At 39.4% G+C, this 16,833-nt stretch overlaps 1 protein-coding gene across 2 annotated transcripts; it reads left to right on the top strand.

Moving 5' to 3' along the window:
• Positions 1-256: 256 nt before the first annotated feature.
• ggt5b (gamma-glutamyltransferase 5b) lies at positions 257-15,353 on the top strand. 2 transcript variants are annotated; one of them, XM_017410727.3, is made up of 12 exons: positions 258-589; positions 2,850-2,977; positions 3,072-3,167; positions 5,197-5,392; positions 6,474-6,634; positions 6,753-6,899; positions 6,980-7,116; positions 12,492-12,679; positions 12,768-12,859; positions 12,966-13,075; positions 13,151-13,261; positions 14,188-15,353. In XM_017410727.3, exons 1-12 carry the CDS (start codon positions 414-416, stop codon positions 14,332-14,334), a joined length of 1,689 nt encoding a protein of 562 aa, XP_017266216.1. In that variant the 5' UTR covers positions 258-413; the 3' UTR covers positions 14,335-15,353. The 2 variants fall into 2 exon arrangements, 1 of the variants encoding a protein (XP_017266216.1); XR_005234036.1 differs by lacking the exon at positions 14,188-15,353 and having other exon boundaries at positions 257-589; positions 12,768-12,894.
• The last annotated feature ends 1,480 nt before the right edge of the window (positions 15,354-16,833 follow it).

The raw sequence follows: 16,833 nt of genomic DNA, 5'->3' as shown, positions 1-16,833 counted from the left end.
AGAGAGAGAGAGTGTGTGTGTGTGTGTGAAGAACGCTGATGAGATATGAAATAACCAGTAGCCAATTGAATAAGCTACCCTTTTGGATTTATATATTTGTAAATCTGACTCTCAGTGCCTCACCAACCATGAACCTCACCGCACGTCACTGCCCCCGATTATAACTGGGTGATATGAACCAGTTTCCCAGATAGAATTACACGGTACATATCCAGTAATCCGCCCACACACCCCACCACCAGCACTATCCCAGCTTTCACTTTGGAGGAGGAGAGGTACGCGCACCAGCAGTTTGGATAATCCAGACTCCACTGAGCGTCTTTGCGCACAGCACGCGGCAGGACTCTTCCTCCTCTCCAGCTGAAAGTTTCCTTCTTAAAAAAGAAAAAAAGAAAAAAGAGAACAAAAGTCTAATGGCACTTAAGTATAAGCCCTGGCTGAGGTTCTGCTGCGTTGTGCTTGTCGCGCTCTGCGCCGTGGCTCTTGTGTGCCTCTGCCTCGCCACGGTGCTCGGTGTCCGCTGCTCCGGCGGCCGCTTCAGGCGCGCGGCCGTGGCTGCGGACTCCCACCTCTGCTCCGACATTGCCAAGTAAGTTCATGTTGAGTTTAGGCTTATGCTTCTCTTATTTTATTTGATAACATTTTGGAGGGGGTTATGTGACTTCAGTAATGTGATGTTCAGTCGCCTTGAGTGTGATTGTGTTTATTTATTCCCGGTGAATAAATCTTAGAGCTGTCAGGCTCTTAAAATGAGCTGTGAGATAAGCAGGTTAAGAGATTTGGTGGCCTCTGTCTAGAATAGAGATTACACCAGCTGAACTACAAGCGTAACAAGTTCTTGATTTTTTTATTTTTATTTTTTTTCATGAAAGACAAGAGTGATTGAAAACTGGAAGGATTTGTCTCTAAATGATTGTTTGCTCAGCTGTGTCACATTATGTTCTTTTTTTTGTCTCTTAACAGTAGCTGCTAATGTAAAGGAGAAAGGTGATGTTTATATAAAAGGGTGTGCTGCTTTTCCTGCTTTTGTGTTCTAAAATGTGAAGTTCATTTAATCCCGGGCCAGTCTTTGTACTAGGTTCACTTCCCAGGTCAAGGCAAAGACAATAGACAACTTGGATCCTTTGACTTTTGATGACTGAAAATGCTGATGCTGGTGTTTCTTTTGTCAAGAGCACACAGACAAAATATTCTGCGTTAAGCTTAAAGGAATGCATATCGCCCGCAACCTTTCATGCTCAGGCTTAATTCTCCTTATATTGAGAAATGATGGTTAGAGATATTTTGGTTAAGCCTTGAAAATTAGATCAATCTCATTCAATGATCTGGTGATTGGGGTATGTGTTGAGAATGACTGTTGGCTACTACCACACCAAAGTTTAATTCAATATCTGTAAAACTCACCAAGTTATAGCCATGTTTGTGTTGGCTAAGGTTGATTAACTATGCCTATACATCATTGGAAATCCAATGATTACTTTTCTACTGTGGTAAAGAGGTGAAGAAGAGAGTCCAGGTAGGATGGAGTGGATGGAAAAAAGTTTCAGGAGTGATTTATGACAAAAGGGTCAAAGGAAAGGTTTACAAGACAGTGGTGAGAGGAGCTGTGTTGTATGGTTTGGAGACAAAAAGACAGGAGACAGAACTGGAAGTGGCAGAGCTGAAGATGGTGAGGTTCTCCTTGGGAGGGACAAGGATGGACAGGATTAGGAATGAAGTCATCAGAGGTACAGCACAGGTTGAAGGACTGAGAGATAAAGTTAGAGAGGACAGACTGAGATGGTTTGGACATGTGCAGAGGAGGGACAGAAGGATGTTAGAGACAAAGAGGACAGACTGAGATGGTTTGGACATGTGCAGAGGAGGGACAGTGGGTATATCGGTAGAAGGACGATAGAGACGCAGCTGCCAGGAAATCATAAAACACCTTCTGTATGCTCGTTTACACTATACTATGTTCAAACTCGTTTTTATCACTTTTCTTCTTCAGGTATGTTCCTGTCAGCCCAAACATTCCACTTTTTCCAAACTGGCTTTTCTTTAGAGTCAACATTCTCTCTAATCCAGTGGTTCCCAAACTTTTCTGCTTTAAACCACAAAACAAAAGTTACAGATAACTCTTGACCCCGAATATTTAGCTGAAGTACACACATCTCTTCTACCATTTTATGTTTTGTGACTATTTTTTTATTTATTTGTAACAATTAAGGCTAAATATGTTATCATTTTGAAAGATTGTTTGTTTTCTGTAAATTTTTTTGAGACCCCACAGTTGTTTTTTTATGACCCCAGCTTTGGGAACCACTTTTTTCTACGTTACCTCTATGACTGAATGTGTCTGTCATTCTGGTGATTCTTTGTCTCGTAAACCCTGAAAAAGTTCGAGCTGGGCTGATCTTTACAGACTCAAAACATTCCTAACAATGCCTTTTTTGTTGCTCAGCGAGCACGTGGTCTCCTGCCAGCTTCTCTGTAAAAAGACTCATTCAGGGTCTAAGAGAGACACCCACACTGCAAGTTCAGACATCTGACATGCAGTCAGATTAAGGTAAATTTAAAACACTAAAACCAATAAGATAAATTCTGTATGCTTGCTTACCTCTTGATTCAAGTTTAGTAACTTTAAAGGAGAGGAAAGTGGGAGAAACCCCCCGGGGCTGAGATTTAGTTGCTTAGGGTTGACCTCTAAACTGAGCGCAGGTTCAAACTCGCCCTCTCCTCACAGCACTGTAATAAAGCCCAGCGTCTAAAACCTCTTTAAACAGTGTATGAATGAATGTGTGTGTCTCTGTGTGTGTGTGTGGTAAAAAAAAGTTATTTCTCATGAATCCACTGGGAATGTTTTTAAGGAACATCCTTGAGCAGAAGGGCTCGGCAGTAGATGGCGCCATTGCAGCTCTTCTGTGCACATCTGTGGCGAACCCTCAGAGCATGGGAATCGGGGGAGGCTCGATTGTACTTATAAAAGATAAAACAGGTACGATTTCTCCTGTTGTTTGTGTCCCATGTTTTATATTTCCTTTTTCATTTGTAGATTAAGTCAGTCTTCACAGTTGCTCGTCTCTTCCTAGGCAATGTAACGGTCTACAACTTCAGAGAGACTGTCCCAAAAACATGGAAGCCTAACCTGTTAAATGAATGTGTCCCCTCATTCAAGTTCTACACAGGTAGGCAGAGCTGTCCCTCAGTGTCTCATAGCAAAAGCCTGCTGTCATCCAATTTAAAGCAGTGGGGTTTTGCCTCAATAAATAAAATTAAACTAACATTCCTCAATGAAGTATTTATTGCCTTCCACCTCGCATGCATTTGTTTTAAACAAAGATTCTGTTTAAGTTTTATCCCAGTCATATCAGTTGTAGCTGTACATCCAATGATACCTTCCTGAAAGTTTCATTAAGATCAGTACGCTACTTCATAAGATATTTTGCTAACAGTCAGAAAGGGTTAGTGAACTCCAATGTTATAAACAAAGATCCCATGTAATCTGTTAGCACGCAGAATTTGTGTTGGGAAAGACTCAGCTACTAACACACTAAATTTTAGCCTATTATCTGTAAAATTGACTGAGATGTAGCCATTTTTGTGGTTTCTAAGCTGCAGTGGCCATCTTGATTTGAGCTCTTAAAGTTGCCAAGTGTCAAAGATTTCTTCTTTACCGCCAAACCCAGCCTTCTTATGTCCTCAAGGCAGCAGATTGCTTTTCTGGGAGTCCTTGATGTGGTTTTTAGGGCTGAGGTTTTCAGCTCTTTTTTCCTGCATGCCTCTCGTCCCAGACCTGGACTCCGGCTCTTCTTGGACTAAAACTGCAGTTTTCCTAGTTCTGCCTCGAAGCATTAACAAGTCTAGCACTTTATTCAGTTCTCCATCTGCTGCTGGTTCTGGTGTGAGAGACTCTCCAGATTGAAAAAAGCAGGACCAGAATTATTTGTCCAGCTGCACCGTCCAAAATATGGACGTTTGAGTCTGAATGTGAGACAAGGAGAGTCAAAATCAGTTACCTGGTCAGCAAGTAGGAAACATGTTTTCTTTCTTTCTGAACATCTTTCAAAGTTTTGGGTTGGATTTTGGCTGTTTGTTCACCTTTTTTCTGCAGCACCTGCTGAAAGTTAAAGAAAGTGGACATCTTGTGGGTTTTGTTCTGGTTCTCAATAACACAACTCTTTCTTTTGTTAGCTGTAGTATCATATCACAGTAATGGTTTTGTATGTATGATAATTAGAATATTTTCTCATTTTTATACATTAATGTTTGAATAATTTTGTTTCTTTTTTAATATTTGGATATATAATAGCGTATTATATTTTTTGGGTGACTATAACACCAGTGTAAGGACAATAATTGAAAAGTAGCCCTTTGGCTAACGCCTTTTACATGTGTTTTATTAAATATTACTGTGGAGTGTTGTGCATCTTTTGTATGTTGACTCAACACTAATTCATCCTTTGAGCTAAGGAACCTTCTTATGCCTGAATGATTCACAGTTCAGTGACCTAAAAAAACCCAAAACATTCCTCTGAAAAAGCTCAGGCGTTAAAAAAATTAATAAAAAAAAGCAGCCAAAGTTCAGAAAACTTTGAAAGTCCTTCAGAAAGCCTGATTAAAATAATGCCACTTTAAAAATGGTCAATGAGAAGCGACATAAGACTTTTGCACAGTACTGTAAATAGTTCCTTTTAAACATTTATTAGTGTACAATACGTGTGCAACTATTATGCTTCATAAGGGGCAAGTTTGAATAATTTATTTATAAACCATCCTTAACATTTTAAAGCCCAAAAACAAATATTTTATTTTACATTATTTTATATCTTCTCTGCAGTGCTGAGTGAACATTTATGAATCATTCATCTAATGTTTTTTATTTATGCTGTTACTGCATCTGAAACAAACATTTTGCATTATCAAAATTATTCTTAAATTATAAAAGATGAAAGCATCTTGACTTTTGTGTGGTGACCTCTGCCCCGTAGGTTGTAGTAAAAATACCTTTTTAGCAGTTTAGTTTTCAGCCTTGAAGAAGACACACGGTCTGTTTTGTTTCAAAACAAATACGTTGACAGTAATCAAACTTTAAATGACAGCTTCCTATTCGTGAAGATTATTTTTAAAAAAGGGTCAAAATGGGGCGCCATCTTTAATCACCAAGGTTGTCTTTTTGTTTCTGCTGTTCGTTTAACTCGGCTGCATATTTCCCAGGCAGCCAGTGGATCGGTGTTCCTGGAGAGCTGCGGGGCTACGAGGCCATGCACCGACGCTACGGAAAGCTGCCCTGGGCCAAGCTGTTGGAGCCAACGATCAAACTGGCCCGGGAAGGGATCCCCTTACCGCCTTATCTGGACATTTTACTGAACAACCCGAAGGTGAAAGGCCATGTGGAGAACTCATCACTGTGGTAAAGCTACACACATGCCGCTCAATCACAGAGAGACGATAACCATTAATGCAGATGTTGCCTCCAGAAGACACTAATTCCATAATAGGTTTTTGTAACGTCTCAGTAAACATTGACTCTTATCATTTCATTTCATGCTCTAACATTATAGTTAAGCTTTGTTGCCCAGCTCGCTTCTGTGCCATGAGAACCCCAAAACAAGCAAACAGACAAGTGTAGACAACTCAACTTTAAGTCATAATCTAAAGGCGAACATAAACAAAAACCAAGGTGTAATTTAAAATCAAAACAGATACAACAAGATTCACAACAATTAGTAAACAAGACAAGTGTGGGAAGGCAGAACCAAGGAAGAAACATACTTTTGAGATACCAGAAAGCCTATGAACTACAAAACCATCAAAATCCTATCAAAGGGACTGAAATCTAAACCTAAGTGAGCAGAAGAAAAGAATAAAAAGTAAAACACGAGCATGAAGCCATTATAACTCAGCATAACTAGACCCAGAAATCATTGATAACAACACCCTGCCTGCGTAAATTATTGTTCTTATTGCACAACAGCGCTGTGGCGTTGTCTGCATAACATGTTCAGAGTAGGCCAGAGATGAAAGTAGGATTTGTTTGCCTTCTTTGAAAAATGTTTGACTAGCATGGTGTTTTTCCTGCTAAAAAAAAAGAAGATGTTAAATTTAAGTTAGGAAAACAAAGTTTGCAGATTATTTCAGGCAGCTTTAGGTATAGAACTGCATCCGTAATCAGAACACCTCGGAATACATTTATATAAAAAAGGTTTTCCTTTGTTTGTTTGTTTTTTGATGTCTTTCAGCGTCTCAGTTTTTTTGAGTGTGTGTGTGTGTGCGTCAGCAGCAGTATGAAGATCCAGACAGCACTTTGCATGAACATTATTCAGAGTTTATTTTGATGCTGCATAAAATCTGAGTCCTGATTCTCGTGCATTGATCATTAACACTCCTAATGAGAAAAATCTGGGGAAACCTCTGGATTTAGCATTCAAGAATCTTGTGAACTGTCAATTTTTATGTTTAATGTGGGGTTTTCTGTGTGTGCTTTTTCTCAGCGAAGTTTTCTGCAACAAGCACAAAACCACGCTGAAGAAAGGGGACACCTTGAGGTTTACTAAACTTGCAGAAACCTTGGAAACCATTGCAGCTCAAGGGGCAGATGCCTTTTACAAAGGCGAGATAGGACGTGCCTTAATCCAAGACATAAAAGCTGCAGGTTGGTGCAAAATTAGCCTGACCAAAGTGGGGGGTTGCATTTTGACAAATATAACTAAATAATGTAAAGAAAGGAGAAAGAAATCAAACACTCTTTTCTGTTCTTCTTTGCTTTACAGGTGGGACTATGGAAATGGAGGATCTGAAGTCCTACGAGGTGCAGGAGGTCAATCCGTGGACAGTTTCCCTGGGAGACACTCAGATGCACATCCCTCCACCTCCTGCCGGAGGGGCGCTGCTGGCTTTCATTCTCCAGATCATGAAAGGTTTGATTTCTTCTGTTATGACTGTAATTGTGATTTCTGTACAAACACATTAAAATCCTGTTTTCCTTTTTTTTCTGAAGGGTTCTCACTAACCTCAGATTCCCTGGTTGGTGAGAAGAAGATTCAGATGTACCATCATTTCATTGAAGCAGCTAAATTTACTAATGGACAAAAGAAGAACATTTATGATCCTTCCTCTAAAAACACAAAGCATACTGTAAGTGTTCCTCAGTTCACTGTTTTGGTCACTGGTTACTTTTCTGCTTGTCAATCTAGTTTAAAGGCACAACTTGGCCACCTTCACACAAAAAGCTCAGATAAATCCCAAACTTCAGATTTAACGTGTGAAATAAAATGGTTAATGATTCTTCCACAGCTAAAAAGCTAAAAATGAAGAGTTCACTTTCCTCTCTTAAGTAAAGTTGATTTATAGACAGTCATCATGGGCATAGATGTGAAATTAATTTGGGGTTTTTAATTATTTATTTTAACCAATGGTTTAATAATTATGCAACAAATAACTTCAATGATTTTTAAACACAAAACCTGGGTGAAAAAGCTTGATTTTATTGTGGATTTTCTCTAATCTACGGAGTCAAAACTTCATTGTACATAAAGGCTGCATGTGTTTCTGCATACAGAGCGGGAAAAATGACTCCCAATCACAAAAAAAAACAAAAACATTTTGGGGTACAGATTAACTTCTAGGTGTGAATTCTTTCAATCAGGGCTGACCAATGGAATAACCCTGAAATAAAATTACAAATGAGAAATTGGAACAGTCCCAAGAAGTACGTTTGATGGAGTCAGCTATCCAGCATGGTGGTGGTAGCATCATGCTGTGGTACTGGTGCACTGCATAAAGTGGATGAGATAATGAAGGAGGACTAGCTCTGAAATTTTTCAACTTCACCTCAAATCATCAGACATTTGACACCTGGGTGTTCTAACAGGACAATGATCCCAAACATTCATCAAAACTAGGTTCTGATTGGATAAAGTGGGATAACAATATGTTTCTGGAATGGCCATCCCAAATCCCTAACCTCAACCAGACTTAAGATGTGTGGACTATGCTTTTAAAGATGCGTCTGTGCCAAAAAACATTAATAAGTTTATAAGGCATTCATGCCAGAGGTGTGACCAAGTCACTGTGTTGCAAGTCTCAAGTAAGTCTCAAGTCTCTGTCCTCAAGTCCGAGTCAAGTCTCAAGTAAAAACGGTCAAGTCAAGTCAAGTCTCAAGTCAAGACAGGCAAAAGTCAAGTCAAGTCTCAAGTCAGGAACCTTTAATTTCAAGTCATTTCGAGTCGTTTTTATTTATTTATTTTTTTATAATTTGCAATTATACATAAAATTCAAATAATAGACCATTTGTTCTTTTTTAAATCTGTATTTATCTCAAATGATAGAACATGTGCAGCTGAACACAAAATATAAAAAACATTTTTAAATTGGACCTCTTTATTGCGCAGTTCTGTTAAACTTGATATTCAATAAAAAAAGACGAAAATGCTGACATTTCCACAGCACAATACAAAGAACCATAACAGCAGTTTTTTCCTCTTTTCTCTGACCTGGTCACTGAGTGAACATGTATTTTTATGTGTCCATGTTTGAGTGACACAAGAAACAAAACAAATATATCAACTGAACAATTAACAGAAATCTGCAATTGAGGATACTGTATTTCAGTTAACTATTCTGCATTGCATTTGCAAAAGACCAAACTGGCCAAAAGTCTGTCTGTCATTTGTGCACGATGAGGGCGTAAAATGATGCCACCATAGCTGAAGACGCGCTCCACTGGAGCACTGCAAGCAGGCACTGCCAAAACTCTGGTGGCCACATTAAACAGTGAAGGAAGAGTGTGCATGTTCATTGCCCAGAACAAGAGGGCGTTCTGTCCATCAGCAATATGGAGGTAATGACTTAGCTGTAGTGCTGGACTTGTCTGGACATCCTTCTTCTGCCTCTTACAATAAGCAGCAAACAGTCCTCCATCTTCACAGTCCTTTTGATCTTTATCACCAGGAGTCACGTGTTGCTCCGACTTTGCAGGATCTGCAGCATTTTCCAGGATCAGATCTGAGAAAACATCCAAGTAACAGCGGCAAAAGAGCCTGTATTAGAATTTTAGACAATAAATAAATAATACAGAAAAAGAACACCAAATACAGTCTTTACCTTTAACTTTTTGTGTCACTTCTGTCTTCATGTCCTGACTGCCCAACACATGGTGTTCCACCCACAACAGAGAAAACGCTGGATCCAAAGCAGCTGCTTTGAGGTACACTGGATCTGAAAAGGGTGCAGTGATCCCTTCTTCTGCTCTTGCCATTTGCACACTGATAAAAATTCCAAGAAATCTTTTGTTCAAAGATGCCTGGAGACTGCTGACCAGACCATTCAGGAAACGGACTTGCGGCTTCAGTTTCTCAAGGTGGTGATTGAGGGACAGCACAGATGGAAAAACAGCACTAATCGTGACTATTTTCTCACCTTGTGTCAAATCAGTTGCTTCTTCAAACGGTTTCAAGATGTCCACCATCTCCTTCAACAAGTTCCACTCTCGTATTGTGAATAACAACTTCTTGTGCCCAGCCTTTTCAAGAACAGCACAGAGTTTTAGATGTTCACATTGAAGAACCGCCTTCACTTGTCTCACTGTTGAATTCCATCTTGTGATTACAGAAGCAGGGATGCTTTTCCGTTCACCAAATTCAGTTTCAAACACATCTTTCAATGTTGTGCTTGTGTGCAGTAGTGAGCTGAGCTTAGATAGCTTTGAAAGGGCAGGAGATGCCACTTTGGTCTCTGTCAGGCCATCTCTCACCACCAGCTGAAGTGTGTGAGCAAAACATTGCAGGCGATGTTTCTTTCCCAAAGAAGCACCGACTGTTTCCTGATCTTCCAAGGGTAAGTCATGCCAGAGCTCTGGGTCGTCAAGATGATGATTATCATCAGGTTCCTCACCTTGCTCAGAGGGAAAGCATACAGTGAATGCTTTTCGCATATTGGCAGCATTGTCACTTATAATGTAATCTAGCTTATCTTTGATGTTGTATTCATCGCATACAGCTTCAAACTTTTCACAGATTCTTTCACCTGTGTGCGAGCCTTTGAAGCGCTCAAAGGCCAACAGTTTTGATTTTACCTCGAGCCTCTCAATTTCTTTTTGTATCCAGTGCACAGTGATGCCAAGGAAACCCCTCATCTTTCGGTCTGACCAAATGTCCACTGTTACTGAAACATGATCAGTCTGGCTCAGCTGGGTTTTTAACATCAAATGTTTCTCAGCAGCAAGATCTTCTATTTTTGATGTCATTGTTCTGCGACATATTGGGCTGTATTTGCTGTCGACTACTGTCAGAAAGTGTCGAAAACTCTTGTTTTCCACAATAGACAGGGGCAGATTACAACCAATAATTAAGTCACGTAGTAAGGCATTTGTAATGGCTTTCTGCTGTGGATGATTCATACTGTACTGCCCAGCACGAGTGTCCAGAAATTGTGATATGGAAGGCTGTTGAGGTTCATTTGTGATCCTCTTATTCATCTGGTATTCTTCAAATCTGTCAGAAGTAAACAGATGTCAGAAAATAAATTACAGCCATTCATGAATTACATTTGACTTCCTTCTAATCATAAATAAACATTAACACTGCAACAATCATAGTTGTCAAAAAATGAAATAAGTATATATGAAGTTATCACAAGTAAACTCAGGAAGGTCTGGTGCATTTATTTTTCTGCTTTTATTTCTAAGTATGTTAGTTTCAGTCCTCCATAAATATGGGCCAGATATTCTAAACACAAAATTTATTTGGGACAGTCACTGTATTTGCTCTGTTTTAACAAATAAACCACATGAAAAAATCTAAATCATTGCAAATAAAGTGGAGTGGTTTTGATTTTGGATGTGATAGTAAAATAAATATCTGTCAGGCCAAGTGGGTTAAATCTACAGCCAATTTCACATCTCAATATTGATAAAAACATGTTGTGTGAATCAAGCTGGTCAGAATCACTAAACACAAAATAATGAGCTCATTATTTTATGTCTTACTCAGTTAACTATCCCACTTAGTGTTATATTCAGGGTCAGTGAGATTGTACAATTTTTATTTTTACAGAAATTTTTGAAAGATGGCCAAAAAAAAAAAAAAAACGGGATTTTTTTAAATTTGTTTTTCCAGCAAAGCTATACTACTTGGAAATGGGTTCTGTGCGACATGTGACAGTCACGCCGGTCAGTGCATTAAGTCAAAAACAGTTGACTTAATGCACTGACTGCAGTAAACAATATATTGTCAATATAATTTCCCAACGTAGATGTCTTCAAATACACCAACCATCCTTAGATGATACTAGACCCGGCTCATCATTATGATGGGACAGAGAGACTCTGTTCCCTGAGTTCAGGTCCAGAATCTGCTTTCTGTTCCGGAGCCCCGCTCACTATCCACCGGCCTCCTGAGCTAACACGGTTCACATTATTTGTGGAAGCATTTGAAGGACCGGATTTATGGTAAATCATCACCAATTTAACCCGGAGTACAAATGCTAACACGAAGTCAGCTAAAGTCAACTATCTTACAGCAAAAGAAAAGTGCCACCTACCGATCTTTGTGAAGCTTCAAATGCCGGACAAAGTTGGACGTTGTGGCATCTCCATCCGATATTCTCTTCTTGCATGTTTTACAAGTTGCAGTTCGTTTTTTATTCGAAAGTTCATAACCTACGTAGCCAAAAGAAATTACTCGCGGAAGCATATTCGAGCGGTTATTTCGTCTTTCGTTCCCTGAGCTCTGTAGCGTCGCCGCGTTTTTTTAATGTCCAAATCCTGTTAATTTGATTGGTTGTGCTGCAGCTACGCACACATACATACATAAGGAGAGAGGAAAAACAGAGGGACGGTCTGCGCATATTGATACGGAATGAGTGAAGTTAATTAATGACGTCACTTTATAAATAATGTGTTTTAAATTTTAAGACTTTGAGTAAAAAATATCAAGTCTTTTCAAGTAAATAGCTTCAAGTCGAGTCAAGTCCCAAGTCAATGGCATGAAAGTCAAAGTCAAGTCTGAGTCTTTGAGCATTTTTTCAAGTCAAGTCTCAAGTCGTGATTTTAACGACTCGAGTCTGACTCGAGTCCAAGTCATGTGACTCGAGTCCCCACCTCTGATTCATGCCCACCACAGTAGCACATTTTTCAGATAGGAATCACAAAGTGCATCAAGATGGCAACAAGACAATGAAATAAACTAGAAAAAATGTGAATATATTATTCACTGCAGAAAAGACATAAGCGGTTTTATTTTTTAAGTAATACATGTTAATATTTGCATTAGAGAAGCAGACAGAAGCATGACTCAGTGTATCTGGGATGGTAATAAAGATTACCATGAAAATTAATAGCATCTGTGGGACATAGACGTACCAAAGTATCACAAGAACCAAGATCCCATGGTGGAAAACCAAACTGGCTTGGCTTGGAAGCAAAATCCAAACAACAAACAACCAAAACAAATGTCGAAGAATGAAGGAGACATTCTAATTCAGGGCTGTTTTGTCATATGTTCTTCTTTCAGGGTGCTGAACATTTAATTGATCCCTCTTTTGCTGATCATGTCAGAAAGATGATTACTTCAAACACTACACATGAGAGCTCCTACTACAGTAACATCAAGCCTCCTCCTGATCACCTGGGGACGACTCATGTTTCTGTCCTGGACGAGGACGGACTGGCTGTCTCCGCAACCAGCACCATAAACCAAATGTGAGCAGGACTCTTCAAGGTTTTGTCTACACCTACAAACACATCCAAAGAAATAATTTTGATGATATGTTACGCATCCATTCTGCAGATTCGGAGGAGCCGTTTACTCTCCGCAGACGGGCGTGATCCTGAACAACGAGCTCGCTGATTTTTGCTGGAGAACAAACACGCTGAGGCAGGGTAAAGTCATGAACATTGACACTGCCCGACGTCCTGTAAGGATTTAATTAAACATGTTTTTATTAGTCTTTTCGCTCTGGTTTCGAACTCCGTCTGTCTGATGCAGGTGAGCGGCCTCCCTCCTCAATGACTCCTGCCATACTGGAGTCAAAGAACGGAAGGATAATTGTGATTGGTGGATCAGGAGGAAGTATGATTACCTCAGCAGTGGCCTTGGTAATTAAACACAGTTTGTTTCATAGTTTGTATAATGTTTTGGTGCTGAAACAGTTATCTTTTTCTCTTTCGCAGTCCCTAATAAACCGCCTCTGGCTTGGGATGAGCTTGAAGGATTCAATTGCCGTTCCCATCGTTTTTGTCGATTCAAAGAACATTCCAAACTTTGAAACAGGATTTGATGAGGTACTTAATGTGCAGTATTACATAAAAAAAAAATCATAATTCTTGCTTTCAAGGAATCAAACTTTCTTGCAACCTTTTAAAGTGGTCTCAATCAGTAGTTTTCTGGAAGTATTTAAATGTTTTCCTTTGGACTTTGGCTGCTTTTTAAATTAATTTTCTGTCCAGTCCTTGCATCTCATCATATTATGAGCCAATAAATGAAAGAAAAGGGGGCAGAATGAAGGATAAGAGAAAATGTGTCAAGCCTAAGCACTAATCGGTTTTAACTTACAATTTTATTTTGAAAACTATTTTAATTACACAAGTTTCCTGGTAACTAAAGCTGCAGAAGCAGTAACAATGCTATGGTTTACTAACATAGATTTCCCAGTAAATACCTTAAACTGTCTGTAAAGTCAGGTTCTGCAGGTAATGCATTGCATTGTGGGAACAAGGCTGATTTTACCAACATTTTAAGGTAAGGGAGGCATTTTGATCTTTTTAAAATGCCACTCAGTGTCACAGAGTGCTTTTGCAACCGTACAGGTGCTAGACGAGATTTTCTTCCTTGCTGGTTTATCTTTGGCATTTTCCGTAAACTGAGCTAAACGGGAATAATTTGTCTTTGCGACAAAATTCCTCTAAATTAAAATGATGGTTCTATGCTACGTTTTATGTGGCGACACAACACTGATTCATCCCTTGACAACAAAACAAAAAACAGAAAATAAGTGAAAAGGCAGCCAACGTTTAAAAAATTGATTGAAAGATTGATTAAGACCACAAAAATGATACAAGAAAATTAAATATAAAAATATTAAGGCCAGTTCAAAAACTTTTGCATCATTTCAATTTGGACATCAAACATCTGAAGATAATTAAGTTCAACCATTTAATTTTGCAGTTTTGAGAAGTTTTATTAGTTCACATATGTTCTGTGTTCTCAGTCGGTGAAAAAAGGCCTCAAAACTCTTGGACACCAATTTGGGAACTGGAGCTTCTTTTTAAATGTAGTCAATGGCTTGGAAAAGGAGAATGGCTGCATAGAGGCTGTGTCGGACTTGAGGAAGATGGGAATGTCTGCTGGATACTAACTATGAAGATGGGTAACCTTTCATAAACCTCTTTTTACAGACTGACTGAACCTTTGGCCTTAGGAACAATGACTGTTCTGTGGCTCCGTCAACAAAATGTGACAACCTTCCTCTGGATGTTTTATTCATCTGTTTTTAGGGAAATGTCATCTCCAATTTGGGTAAAATAAAATTGCCCATAAGCCTAAATGAACATCCTAATTTGGAATTTAAACCTTTAAGCAGCTTTTTTTTTTTTGGAAAGTTAAACCAAGTGAATTTTAAGAACATCTATAATAAAAGCAAGTAGAGGCAAATCAATCCAAACAGCTAGTGAAGAATCTACTCGCCCAAGTGCCACTGAGTTTTTTAAGACAAAGAAAGCACAAAGTGTCAAATGTGACTAAGCATTTCATTTTATTAGCTCCATCCATACATCAGTTTCTCCCCTTTGGTCTTTGAATGCATCACAATATCTTGTAATGATCGTTTTTGTACTTGAACGTTACGTACGTGCACATCTGCTTCAAGCGTCTTTGGTCCAAGGTAAATCTAAAAAGCAATGTTCTTGTTTTTACCAGCTGGGTGTGAAAGCTTTCCATCGAGGGTTGGAAAAAAATTACTTTTAAAGGAATCTGGTTTTATTATTCTGCAGTCCTAAACAAAGCGTGCTTCTTGTCTCACTGTTGAGTCAAACAGTATCACTGAATGTTTTATTTTCTAACTGAACTAAGAGTTGTATTTTTTGTTGGGATTTTCTCCTGTAGATGAGCCATTTAACCCTTTTAAAGTGACATCATGGCCAGCATGCTCGAGACCTTAAACTGTGACTTTTAGGATCTTACTGTGTGTTGAAGAACTGTATTTCCATTCCAGCCCATATTTTGACACTAATATGATATAAACTGCAAAAAGACAAAAATATATTTTTATATATTGTGTTTTATACTGTTCTTTTTTTACTGAACACTTTATTGTTTGCTTCTGTTCACATGTGATTTTCATGTTGTCACAATAAAACTATAAGTTGAAGACCTTCATTTTTCCCAGACATTTTTTTTTTACTTTGGCAGCTAATTGTTTTGCCCTAAACATTTATTTCTTGTCGGCAGGATTGTTATTATTCAGTTGTAGATGTGCTGTACACCTAATGATTACTTTGTAAGAGTTTCAATAAAATCCGTTCAAAGGATCATATGATGTTTTGCTAACAGGCAAATGAAGACACACACAGGTTACTGCGTTATTGCCTGCCGCCAAAAGGCACGGCATCATCTGACAAAAACCTCTAATCAAGTAAATTAAAGGCAACTTATCTGTTGTTATTTTGGCTCTACGTGTACACCCTACATGTCACACAAGCAGAACAGCTCTTAGTTTTCTGCTAACATGACGCTTCAATTCTTTCCTCTCTCTCCTGCAAGCCAAAAGCTGTCGTCATTCTCTGTCTGGCTTCCTATAGAACCATGCTCTGCCTGGTGTTTATGACTCAACATAATCTTTTTTTATGGTTAAAGACATTGGCCTCCAGTTAGGATTGTTAGGTTTAAAGCGAGAGGAGAGGTGGGTTCCCTACAAAGATAAAAAAAGATAAGATAGGAGAAGTTTGCCATTATGTGTTCCTACGATGAGATTCTGGTGACACTTTCGCATGCACAGCTGCAGGGAAAGCAGGCGGTGGTCTTCTTTTGCTTGCTGGAACTCTACAACGATCTCCTTTGTCTTGCTGATGTTAAGAACCAGAATGTTGTCACACCAAGCTGTGGTGCCAACTGTAAGCTGACTCGTCATCATCGGAAATTACACCAACAACTGTGGCGTTGTCAGTAAATGTCACAGTTGTATTGAGTGTATGGGTTGCAGCTGTGACTCAGCAGGGTGAGGAGCACTGGACTCGGTACAAATTCCTGTGGAGAACTCATGCTCAGGGCTACCTTGGATGAGAGCTGCTTGTCCATCCTGACTCTCTGGGGTCTCTGCTGGCAGGGAAGTCTAGAGGGAAGTGTCCAGGCCTAGGCTGCTCAGTTTGGTATCAGTTTGCTGGGGAGGGTTGTGTTGAAGGGAGAGCTGAAATCTATGAACAACATTCTCACATAGGTGTTAGGCTGTTCTCGGTGGGACAAAGTGTTGAGTGCAGATGAAATCATCCGTAGAGCGGTTCGCTCATGAGGCAAGCTGATGTTCGCCCAGATCTTTAGGGATGGTAGGTCTGATGTGTGAAAGCAACAGCCTCTTTAAGCAGATTATGATTATGGGTGTTATCGTTCAGTCACTTCACCACGGATCTCTTGAGCGCCAGTGAAATGTTGAAAGATTTTGATTAATGGATGTGAGGATCAGCTCGTCCTTCTTTAGCGTCAAAGCGGACAAGAACCCAGTTCAGGACATCTGGGAGGTCTGAGTCAGTGGTGGTGTGCAGGGTGCTGGTTTCATAATTTGTCAGCATTTTGATTCCCTTCCACATACTTTGGGGATTTTTGTCCCCAAAGTGTTCTTCACTGTGTTCTTTGCCCTTTCCCT

The sequence above is a fragment of the Kryptolebias marmoratus genome, linkage group LG14 (assembly GCF_001649575.2).
Source record: "Kryptolebias marmoratus isolate JLee-2015 linkage group LG14, ASM164957v2, whole genome shotgun sequence".
NCBI classification, from domain to species: domain Eukaryota; kingdom Metazoa; phylum Chordata; class Actinopteri; order Cyprinodontiformes; family Rivulidae; genus Kryptolebias; species Kryptolebias marmoratus.
This window is presented reverse-complemented; position numbering and strand designations above follow the sequence as displayed.

Bases quoted from the DNA above. Each gene is read 5' to 3' on its own strand.
- ggt5b (XM_017410727.3), top strand. From the start codon at position 414: ATGGCACTTAAGTATAAGCCCTGGCTGAGGTTCTGCTGCGTTGTGCTT. The intron at 590-2,849 runs GTAAGTTCATGT...AATGTTTTTAAG, and splicing joins CTCTGCTCCGACATTGCCAA to GAACATCCTTGAGCAGAAGG. The intron at 7,117-12,491 runs GTAAGTGTTCCT...TTCTTCTTTCAG, and splicing joins CTAAAAACACAAAGCATACT to GGTGCTGAACATTTAATTGA.